Source organism: Blennius ocellaris (genome assembly GCF_963422515.1).
Source record: "Blennius ocellaris genome assembly, chromosome: 2".
Taxonomy (NCBI): Eukaryota; Metazoa; Chordata; class Actinopteri; order Blenniiformes; family Blenniidae; genus Blennius; species Blennius ocellaris.
In genome coordinates this window covers 7,152,974-7,165,531 of record NC_137651.1, presented here as the reverse complement: position 1 = coordinate 7,165,531, position 12,558 = coordinate 7,152,974, and the positions used below count along the sequence as shown (strand labels likewise).

Here is a 12,558-nt window from a genome sequence, read left to right as displayed (position 1 = left end):
CAAAAAAGTAAAGCAAACATTAAAGTAATACAATTTCAACATCGTCAAAGACTGATGCAATATAAGTTTAGTCAATGGAGGGGAAACCAATTTGAGAAATGAGTAAATGAGGTGTCAGAGAATACTGTGTTAGATAAAAACTAATACCTCCAGTCTTTGTGAGCAATATGTCTGAAACCATCACTCACACTCTCTCTCTCACACACACACACACACACACACACACACACACACACACACACACACACACACACACACAACCTTTGTCTATTCTTTATTGTCGGTGCATTTCTTAGAGCACTTATTCAAAGTCAGAAGTTGTCAGATATGTTGTCAAGATATAATTTTTCTGTAGTGAATATTACATGTTGTCTTCCTAATTCGACAGGGATTTAGTTTAGACACTAAAAGGATGCGTGCAAGCTACAGAAGCACCAGTGGTCACGCAGGTAGCGTTCGCTGTCTTTAGCACCTGTCCTCATCTCCTCACATCAGTGCTCTTATTTTTAGAAGTTTTATTCCTGAAGCCTGAGGAACAGACCCTGGAGGAGGTGATGGGAGAGGAGGGGTGCGGAAGAACAGGTGGAGAGAGCTGGAAAGATATAATCAAAGAGAATAAAGAAGTACCAGTGGAGTGTGGCAGTTTTACCCAGGAGCCTTTTCCCCTGCTGTCCCTCACCTCTGACCCAATATTCAGCTCTGTATCCTGACATGGGTGCCAAAAAAAGACACAATGCCCTTTGAGGCAGCTCTCTGCATGGGTTGGTTGGTCCGTGTGTCTGTGTGTGTGTGTGTGTGTGTGTGTGTGTGTGTGTGTGTGTGTGTGTGTGTGTGTGTGTGTGTGTGTGTGTGTGTGTGTGTGTGTGTGTGTGTGTGTGTGTGTGTGTGTGTGTGTGTGTGTGTGTGTGTGTGTGTGTGCGTGCGTGTGCGTACGTGCGTGCGTGCGTGTATCTTTACTTTTCAGTGCTGGTGGGGACCTGAACCTGATTGTACACTAACGTTATTACCATGGGGACAAAAATGAAGGTCTTCTATACCGCTTTATCCTGTTGAAGAGCTGTTGGAGACACTCCCAGGGTCTCCCACTCACATTGGAGGAAGCTATTGATTTTTAGCATCATGTTTGAGATGTATTTTATGCTCAGACTCTGGTTACATCAGTCTCAGTTGAGTACAATCGAGTTTATACAAATATTTTCAGGAAATAAAGACAGAACTCAATATTTGGTTTCAGAGGAAGATGAAAGAACATGTTTGGATACGTTTGTGTTGTTACACCTAATTCATTTTACCCAACATTCATATAGCCCACAAATAGCTTAATTTCTTTACTTCTTCCTTCTCCTTGCTGTTTGCTCGTCAGGCTTTACACCCTTGTGTTACAGTCAGGACCCCCGTGTGAGTTTTAGAGCTACTCTCTTCCTCCCTTGCTTTTCTTCTCGCCGCATGTCTTTTTCCCTTTACTCGCTGAGAACAACTGAAGCCTCTCTGCTTGAGGCAGTTTTGCACAAGAGGGAAGAAAAAGAGAAGATAGACAGGAGAAGGAGCCAGACGGAGGGATGAATGCCCTCATTCACACAAGCACAGCAAACCAGACAAACACACACACACACACACGCGCGCACGCACGCACACGCACACCCACACGCACACACAGCACTCTATCCCTCCCAGTAATCACTGTCATGTTTATGAAGCTACCGTGGCTCAGTTATCTTGTAAACTACGACCTAGTAGAGAGGATGCGATATGAAATCCATAAGGTGGCCTAATACCCCTGCCAGACCATTGATTCTCAAGCTTTATCTCTAATCTTGTCATTATAGCTCTGTTGATGAGCTCACTAGAGACCTTGTGTCAGTAAAATGTCTCAACTATTAAACGCTCCATATTGGCATGTTTTATGATGGAGATGTGTTTTATTAAACCAGATAGAAGCCAATAACCACACACTCATCTCAAACAAATGTAACTCTGTGGGGAGATTTCCTACAAACTATGTTACGTTGTAAGTGTTTCTCTGGGAGGATGATTCCAAAACAATTTGATACGTCACAAGTCTTGTTTGGATTGTTTTTCTCAAAGTGCACACTTACATTCTTGGATGATGCCTTTTGAATAGTTGGGCAGTTTTATTTATCAGAACTCTCTAAAAACCTTTTAATATGTGTTGACTTTGTAAAATAATGGTCTGGAGAAAAGAATTGATCTGAAAGGAAGGATAATTAGCAGTTGTTTGACTTGAAGATATGTATATATTGAACTACCAAAGATGCACAAATAATTTAAACAAATAAACATCCTCACAGTTTGATTCGTTTTCATACTGTACATGACTTCATGACAAACAGTGATGCTGTGTTTTAAATGCATCATATGTGATCAAATTCCTGCTTTTTTTCTGGGATGTTTCCTATTGTGTCATTCTTTATGTTGTAGTATAGAAGAACAAATATGAAATCCATACTCAGACTGTGTTCTCTGCCAGATACTATTGATCTCCAAACTTTTTTTCTCCCTGACTCTTGTCTTTCTTCATGCTTCTCCCTAATGCAGCTGCTATTGTCAGTCGAAAAGTAGAAGAGTTTCAGTGTCTCACTATAAAAGCAACATTTACATTCATGTGTTCTTTTTGTTTTTTTATTGACCACAGTCATTGTTTAAAACCTGAAATGTTAAGTAATCCCCTGCAAATTGGGAGGATCAGTGGTTCAATTCCAGGCTTGCAGGCCTTCCTGTGTGGGATTCCCATTTTCGGCGTGGGTTTTTTCTTTTTTCTTCCCACAGTCCAAAGATACAGTGTGGGTATTAGTTGAATGCTCATCTTTAAATTGACTTGATGTGAACACAAGTGAGAGTCCTTTGACGGACTGGTGAGATGTCCAGTGTGCACCCTGCGTACCGTCAGCCAGCATCTGCCCAGCAAGGCAAATAATTAAATGGTTTAATAAACTAATAATCTAAATCATAGACAGACAGATTCATGGATGGACTGTTACTGTTTCTTTTGGGGTTTTTTTACAGTTTGTAATATACCTCAGTTTCACTTCTCATAGTTATATCTTAGAGAAACAGTGATCACCACCGTTGTCTTTTTTGTCTGAGCCTGCAAAAAAAAAAAAAAAAAAAAGAAGAATGATCCTGTTCCCCCTGCTGAGGTTCAAATGCATCGCCGAACAGAAGCTGTTCAGTCAGGTGAGACAGGAGCATTCATCGAACAGACATTCGTTGGATGGGCAGTCATAAGAGACTCACCCAAGATTCAGTGAAGGTCTAAGACCCAGTCGGCTCCGGCAGGCCAAGCAATACGTCCCTTCCTCTTTTGACTGGCTGTTCAGTTTCTAAACCCTTTATGATAAACTAACTGGACGAAACACAAGTTGTATATTTTGAAGGAATTATCTTGTCTGTAGAATGAAAGACACCATACTGGCCAATAGTTGATTTTCAGGATTTGAAAAATATTTTTCAGTGTTAAGTATCTTGCCCACATAGAAGGCTGCAGAGGTATTCTGGCACACACGGTCTGTCCAGTAATGTAATTATCTAACTCTGTAGGAATGTAAAACCAGCCACCAGATTGGCAAGCCTTTTCTGACAAGGACTGGAGATGTAGGGTACTTGTACAGTAGGAGGAAGTGGCAGCTATACATCCACAGTTCTGACACATCATCCATCTTTCAGAGCCTGGGCTAAAAATAACCTGATTCCTCCTGATTTATGGGCCATCTTTATGAACAAAATCAACTTGACTTTGTCCTGAGTTGCACCTCCAATACAACACTTGCTCCATTTACTACTTAACTGTGGCAAAGCAACCTCACCTCATTTTATTTAACTACATATTTTAAGGAAGTTATTCCCACATTCATGTATATAAGGTTGAGACTGACTTAAACAAGTCAATCTGAAAAAGAGTTCAGGTCATTGTAAAAATGCCTTTGCTTTTCTCTCAAGTTTTCTCTAAATGAAGGTTATGAGCTCACTCGCTGTGTTCAAATAAAATATATACCGTCTAAAAACTTCTTCTCTTGAGGTTTCTGCTATGAATGGGTTGAAGGTGGAACGTCAATGTAAGGCATTGGACAGTAGATGTTTATCTAATTATATTGCACATAAAAGCTTATTATTGCCATTTACTTTGGTCTCCTTCCTCCAAGTATCACTGTGCTGCACTGCGGGTTGCCACGAGCTATGCCAGGAAAAAAAAAATGCCCCTTATGGCTTTTGAAATAGCTTGTGTTCCTCATTTACTCAGGTGCTTCCTTTATTTTGGCCTTTGCCTGCAGGTAATGAGAGCTCATGGTATTTTTGCAGGGTTCCTGTAGCTGTGTGAGAGAATATCCCTGCAGCTCGAGGGTTGTTATTCAGACTAATGGTTGAGAAGCAACTACAGCGACGGGGCAGAATGTCTGAAGATTGCATGTGTTGGAGAGTAGTGGAGGGTGTTTAAAACGTGTATAGGTGACTGTGTGTTTGTGTGTGTACAGGGGTGGGGTGGGTGGATAGTGACATTCATTTCTGAGAGCATATTTTTCTTTCTGTCATGTGAAAAACACACAAGACACCTGTCCAAAGACAAAAGCACCAAGAGGAGTGATATAAAGAGGGAATGTTGGCTGAGAGAAATGCGGCAAGACAGAAAACTCATGGGTTAGACCAAAGTAACACAGCGAAAGCTATACCACACTGTCACTGCAACATATTTTCCCTGTTATGCAAATTAGACACATTTCAATGTGAAACAAGTCATTAAGAGATATGCAGAGTATGCACAAGATGAAGAGTGCTTTCCAAATGCAGACAGTCAAATAAAAGATAATCAAAGAAAGGCCGGGGTAGCTGCAGAGGGACAAGGAGAGAAGCAGGCACTGGTTATGTCGCGTTGAGTAATACAGAAGGACATTAGATTTATGGGGACGTATGCACAGAGGAAAAATAGAGGCTTGACAGACAGATGGAGCAATTAAGATGCAAAGATACATGAGGTTATTCATAAAAAAACAAACATATGGACGAGCTGGGAGACCAACCAAGTGGGAGGCAACAAGAGGTAAAAGCAAAAGAAGTCCCAGGAGACCTATTGTGTCCAACGGTTTTACTGTGGTGATGATGCACCATGCCGCTGGTCTCCTCCTCTCATTAAAGCTTTATGAAGCAAGCTTAGCACACATTTTATTACAATGACGCCACTGTCTGGCACATTTCAGCCTTGCGGCGGTGTGGTGTTGTTCCGGGGTGTTGCAGAGAAACAAGCCCACAGAGGCGTGCATCTGAAAGGGAAACGTGGGAGAAAGAAAGAGATATGAGTGTCAGGGATGCAAAGCCAAGATCAGACACTGCAGATAGAAACACAGAGGGGTCTGGGGAGTGAGGAGGTGATAGCACGGAGAAACAGACGGCAACAGTAGATGAGTGATAAAAAAGATTTTTCTTTATGTGCTCTGGGCCTGTGAGAATATGATTGCAGATGTCTTGGTATTGTTTAAAAATAGAATGCTTTGGGATTAAGGCTATCAATAATTCCTCAGGTTTTTGATGGAGATCCATGTGGGAAGTGAAAAATAACATTTTGAGACAGTCATGTCACAATCTGCATCTAGGCCAGAAATTTTAAGTCAAGTTTGAAAGAAAATTCATGAGTTGGCATTGAAAGAAACAGCACTCCATGCAGTACATCATTTCATATATGCAGTGCTGCAGTGCTGTATTTTATTGTGACGCTTTCTTTACTCTCTGTCCTCAAAACAAGCCGATCTCTAAAACAAAAGTTCATGCAAAAGTGAGTGAGTGGAGTTTGCCCTGGTCCTGTCCTCAAAGTCTTTTTTGTTTATATTCCTTTGTCCTTAGGCTGTCACTACATTGTTATTTATCGCCACAAAGGACTATATTTCATCAATTGAGTTCTACTGTGGAAGAGGGAACGTGAATTTTCCCGTTTGTTTTAATATGATACCTGTTTCTCCCCGCCGTAAGCTTGAATTTTTACCATTTTTTATTTCATTGTATTTCGATTCCAGGTTTTATCTTCTGAATATTTAACTGTATTCTGGCTTTATTTCTCGTTTTATGGCTGTGGAATTGCCAAATAAAATGTGCCACAGGTGAGAGTTTTTGCCCCGTTTCCCAAGCTTTTAATGTCTGGCCATTATTCATGATCACTTTATGCTATGGATGGTACCAAGAAACTCATGTTACAAATGTGTGCAGGTGAATATTGTTTGTGATTTGATGATCCTACTGCAGACATCTTGTCTCAGTCATTATGACAATAATATAGACTTGGGGTCGGCAACGTTTAATGCTCAAAGAACCATTAGGTCCCATTTCCCACTGAACACACATTTTATTTTGACAGTCCCACAGGCAGACCATGCCAGGAGGAGACGACACACAAAACCTTCTTCACTGCTGGTTGCCAACTTACAACTAATAAACTAAACTACATGAACTAAGGAACAAAAACACAACACAACACAATCATTACCAACACTACAAACCTAATATAACCCCCAATAATTACATTTAAAACATGACAAACAGACACTCCCATAATGCATTGCAGCTCTCAGCTCCTTTATTGCTACACATTATTAAAATGGAAGATTTATGTGGGAGATCTGGGATTGTTTGAACCATGAGTGTGAGTGGTGTGGCTTTCAATGTCCTTTAGTTTTATAAAATATGTATAATTCACTATAATTTTCCGTCACTCTCAACAAGTCCGCAATGAACCTCCCGGAATTGTCGGCGCTTTGCAGCGCAGCAGTTTTTCTGTGAAAGGTACAGGAAGCTCCCGGCTTCAGATACCAGTTGAGCCGCTGTCATGACCTGCAGCCGCAACTCTACGATCTTCATGCCATTATTGTTGTGTAATGACGTTACATCGCTGCGTCGTTCACAACCCGCCTACATTTTACCCCACTCTTTGTAGCGGGACTGCGCTCTGAGTGCGCTTTGCCTCCTTACGTCCCGTTCCGGGATGAACTGCAGTGGGACAGAGGCTCAAGGAGCCGCAGTGGAGGGACGAAAGAGCCGCATGCAGCTCCGGAGCTGCGGGTTGCCGACCCCTGGTATAGACACATAGCTCTATTTTTCTGCTCTTTGGTCATTTGGGAGTAAGCATGCCATAACCTGTCTGCAGCACCAGTGTATAAATAAAAGGGTCAAACATAACTTCCTTCCATCATATTTATTTTCATTACATCAGTGTCTTTTATCGGTTTGTTTAATCCTTCTTTTGAATGTTCTGATACTTACGGGAAGCCATATATGTATATAATTTTGCCCAGCCTGCACATTGAGAGGACAACCAATTCTAAAATTGTTAGCATAATGTAGTGGCATAAGATTTTTAGTAGTCTGTATAAATTTTAGGAAACCAGGTGATGAATTTTAATGGTTATTGCTAATATTAATAATGCATCAATACATGTACTTATGCTACTGTAGGCTATATTTGTAATGTGTATTATAATGTTGTCTTCCTGCCCAGAGATTGCAGAGGGAAACTAGCAACAGCTCAATCTGGTACAAAGCATCTTTTCTTTAACGTCAATGTATTTTGTACATGGTTAAATGGATCCCTGAGAAGAAAAAAAAAAAATAAGCTAAACAATCTGTAGTTATTTAGCACCTTTGCCCATCCCAGATACATTTCAGGTGTCTCTGTAAAGTATAATGATGTCATTTATTAGTTTATCACATACAACTTTATCTCTGGAGCTTTCTATCAGGCTGGTCTGCTCTGAAACAAAACAAATCCATCGATGCTGTAAGAATCAGTTTTGTAAGACATTGACTTTAAGGACACCATGACTCAGCTTCTGCTGAATGACGCATGCTAAGCACGGCTAGTATGCTAGTTCTCTGAATTGAAGACATTTAGCTGCTGTCATAATCGAGACTAAATCCCCGCCTTATCGCCTCCTGGGTGCAGGGGCCTCGGCTTTGTTTAATTGCCACAAGCCCCAACCGTCAAAGCTGCGTCTCCCTCAGTGTTTACCCCCACTGAGGCTTATAGCTGATAATGGAATTACTCTGAGTCCCGGGAGGAGGAAGAGAGGGAGGAACAGAAAGAGGAGGCAGTCAAAGATGAAGAGAGGGAGAATGGATGAAGGGAAGTGCATGGTGGAAGCCGAAAGAGGCAGGATGGCTGGGGTATTTTCCCTGAAAACAGGAAACAGTTGAGATGATGCGAAGCACGAGGCGTTCAGAGAACGGAAAAAAGAAGACAGATTTCAGAATAATTGTCCAACTGTTGCCAAAACCAAAGCCCGCAGTTTTTCTGTTGCTCCAGTGTGACGAATCACAACGGTGGAGAGTGAATTATGAGGCAATACAGAGCTGAAGTTAAAATCATGCCGGCTTGAATAAGTCCAACTGAATGGATCAATATGGCTAAAGAAAGAACAAATTGTAGAAATTAAAAGGACGAAAGAGGACATAGTGAAATTTTAAGTTGTTAAAACGAAAATAATACTTGATACATCATTATGCCTTCGAGACTTCACTCCAATTATTCCAAAACACATGATAATGAAGGATTTGTGTAATGTGCAAGACTTTTTAATTAATCATTGAACACAGCTTTAGTCAAACTGTACAAATAGATGGCAAACCAAAGCAGTGAATGAAAGCTAAGTAGCAGAAGGAGTCACTGTCTTTCACTGTCTGTTATGCCTCAAAGCTTCAGGCTGTTTAGAAACCGCGTTACAATAGCTGTAACTGAGAATTTCACATGTAAAACAAGCTCACGGATTAGTCAAGAGCTTTGCCTCGCCATACAGGTGTGGGCGAGGACGGATCATAGGGATGTTAAAGTTTACAAGTTTACAAAGTTATTTCTTAACAACTGTGGTTACTGGGAGAGTCAAGGGTAATGATTGATTCACTGCAGTGAGTTGGAAGTTAAATGAAGCTGCGCACCTGTTGTTCTGGTCTGTCAACTATTGTTGTACTTTACGAAATTGCAGACGACATTGGATGACTCTTAGAAAGATAAGCCAACATATTGGCCCATAAGTACATCACTGCTACTCCAGGTGTAGACCAGGACAGTGAGAGATAGCACCTCCACAGATGTTTCCAACAGATGTAACGACTAGCAAGCTCAAGAAAACTTCCGTAATTGTAACAGTTACTGGAGCGTGTCAAGTGGCATCTCAATACCTGGTTCTGGGAGATTTTTATTCAGAAAACATCTCCTATATATTACATTTTCATGATATTTTCAGTTTCATTAGTATTTTTTTGGGGGGGTGGAAATCAGTCACACACACACACAAGTAATATTCAAAATATGCAGCCTGTGGCTGTAATTAGGATCAAGAGGGCAGTGCATGGCTGACACAAGCTGAAGTTGCTGCTCATATTTAAAAAAAATTGTTTTAACAAGATTCCTCAGTGTGAATTTAATCAAAGGTCCACGTGTTTTGTTTGCTTCCTCACTCTCAGTCCTTTGCTGCTGTGTTTATCCACACAATTAATCACAAGCATACTCTAATTACCATTTTTCTCCTTTCTTTTTCTGGTTCCCTCCATCCCTGAATTCACCTCCTGTCTCCTCCAAACCCTCCTGTCCTCCCTCTTCCGTGCATCAGTCTGTTCCCAGTATTCCAGGGGGGTCTTCGCCATCTTTGGCCTTTATGACAAGCGCTCAGTGAACACGCTGACATCCTTCTGTGGGGCTCTGCACATCAGCCTGGTGACACCCAGCTTCCCCACTGAAGGAGAGGGCCAGTTCACGCTGCAGCTCCGGCCGTCCATCAGAGGGGCTCTGCTCTCATTGCTGGACCACTACGACTGGAGCCGATTTGTCTTCCTCTACGACACAGACAGAGGTAAATGCACTGAGACTAATATGTTAACTCGGCATATACGAGCTGCCGCTGCAAAAGTGAAAACGTTACACTCTGTCTTCTGACACTGTATGCCTCTATGTGAAGTGTTGAGTGAGATATTGCTAAAGAAGTGCACATGGATTTATCAATCTGTCCAGGAAACTGTATTACAGAACTTTTCCATTTTAGATTATGAGGTTTTGCTTTTCGAACACACCTGCAAGACATTAAAATAACAGATTATAAGCACGTTATGCTCAAAGTGCATTGTACAACCTCTCATCTCATATTTCTCCTACTGCCATTCCACACAAAGAAAACAGTTCTGCCACAGGCTACCACACAACCGTCACCAGTGTGACAATAACTAACTATCTATACCTCGGTGTAATCCAAAGGAAAAAAAAACTGGTACCCTTCACCATGTAACCCCATTGTCATTTATAATCAAACTTTCCAAAAAGGAAGATGTTTGGAACACCTAAGGTGGAAAAAACAAACAAGTCACTTTCCTTTGATCAGCACAGTATAGATTGAAATCGAATGGAATCAAATGGAATCAAAAAAGTGAAGATTTATTTTTTTTTTGAGAATAAAGGAGCATAGCAACATCAGTGGAGTTTATAGAGCGAAGTGTTTTCACATGAGTGGATAAAGCCATTAAAACTGAAACTACATCCCTTGAGATCAATTTTAGCTATTATTTTTCCATGCAGTTGAAGTGAAACGTTTATTGAGTATTTCCCTCTCTACATCCTCATTATCATTAAACTTTTTTTCGTGCTGGCATACTGTAAAATCCCAGGTTCAACTGTGCACTATGAACATTGTTGGTCTTCCAACTGTTGTTTGCCCAGATAAATACCAAGGTCACTGCATGGATTGCTGACTCTTGGAGTTAGATCTTAACATTCTTTCACTGAAACCCTCACCCCACTGTCCCCCAGCAGAAGGATTTGTTTCATCAAGTGAAACATTCCTAAAGTTGCAGCTGCCCTCAAAAACAAGCTTCTGTGAAACAATTAATGCTGTAATAGTCATGTCTCATCACCTTTTTATTAAACTTTTGTTTTAAATAAAGTATGGAGGGTTTTGTCTGTTAGTCAAATATGTAGAGTAGTGAAACAGGCCCCCCTCAGGCCGAAGTGTAAATCTGACTTTGGGGAAATTATGCAATGAGTTTATTGCAACTCACCAAAATAATCCACATAAACTGTGTATCAGAGCAGCCTAAATGACTGTAGCTGAAGTGGCATTTGTGACTCGACTTCCAGAGAATTCCAACTGCTGCTATACCATGATAACAAGAGTAAAGTGTGGACATCTGTTGCCTTAGGTTCCTGGCCACGAAATTCAGAACTCTGTTGTGGAAGATTAACATAGATTTACAACATAGCACACTCTACATGAAGAATTAGTTGTTCGTTTGGTTTCCGTTTGGAATAGAATATCATTATAATATGAGTTCATATTCATCTGTTTAATGTACGGAAGTTCTCAAAGGTCATGATTAAATACATTTAATTTTCTCCATTTTGCCATGATAATGAGTTAATTTCAGTGGGTTTTTTCGAGATCTCGCATGATTCTTCTCGTTATCTCAAGAAAACAACATAAATTTTCATGAGTGAAACACAAATGCATGTGATTGCAAAGCACCGATTTCATAAAGAAAACGATCAGATCGTGCCGAGGTGGCCTTTGTTTTCTCAAGACGACAAATGAGAAAAACAATTTGAGGTCTCGAGAAAACCACTGACATGAACTTGTTATCACGGCAAAACAGAGAAAATAAAATGGCATTGAAATGTGTCCTTTTTGGGCTTCCATATTCATGGACTATTTGGGCGTAATTTTACTTTTTTTTTTTACATAATGTTACTCACAAATTTCGGATGATTTTGTTATGGAAGTATAGATGTGCCATTGTGATTGAACGGGTCTGAAAAGGGATGCAGCTGCAGAAACTAGAGTGTAGTTCAGTGCTTTTTAGGCAGTCGCTCGGGCCGCCTGGCCTCTGCTCCTGCAGAATTCACCTGCCTTTAATTTAACCATGCCATAACGCAGTGCACGTTAGTTAGTGGAGCCTGCACAGCTGATGCCCTTCAGTCCCTAACCACTGTCATGGGACTGCTTGGCTATAATTTATCTCACACATGTACACTCCCACATACACACTCAGGCACAGACTAATTCCCTGCCACAGGGAGAGAAAGGCCGGTCAAACATGACGCAAACTCCCCAGACCATGGTATTGTGGTGTGTTAGGGAATTTTTGAGCTACACAGTGTGTGTGTTTGTGTGTGCAACCTTGTTGTGGCCCATGTTGTCTGGGTTAGTGTCCGCTGGGAGCAGAGAGAGAAAGAGAGAGAGTGGAAAAAAAGGATGAGTAGCAACGACAGCTCAGGTGAGCCGAGTTGGTGTAGCAAAGCAGGAGCCAGATCGACAGACGGTGGATGTGAGTCAAGAGAAGAGGAGGAGGAGAAACAAACAAGGTGACATGAGAAGGGGAAGGAAGAGGAGAATATAGGAGTAGATGGGTGGTAGTGGAGGGTGGCAGGGAGGAGATTACAGAAAGGGCAAAAGGGAGGAGCTAGAGGACAGACAGGATCACAAACCTCAGGGGATGTACAGCACAAAGCGGGAGGAGAAGGGATGAGACTTGAGAGTAGGAGGTGGAAGGAGGGAGAAATGGAGCGGAGAATGAATGCGTTGA

At 41.3% G+C, this 12,558-nt stretch overlaps 1 protein-coding gene across 2 annotated transcripts in view; it reads left to right on the top strand.

Annotated features, from left to right (window-relative positions):
* The window catches only part of gria4a (glutamate receptor, ionotropic, AMPA 4a), a gene marked incomplete at both ends in the record, with an annotated part of 117,647 nt that overhangs the window by 44,541 nt on the left and 60,548 nt on the right, over positions 1 to 12,558 (top strand). For both annotated transcript variants that reach the window (XM_080509985.1, XM_080509984.1), the window contains one exon: positions 9,603 to 9,842. In XM_080509985.1, the coding sequence (XP_080366111.1) occupies positions 9,603 to 9,842 (240 nt within the window). The remainder of the gene's footprint in view (positions 1 to 9,602; positions 9,843 to 12,558) is intronic.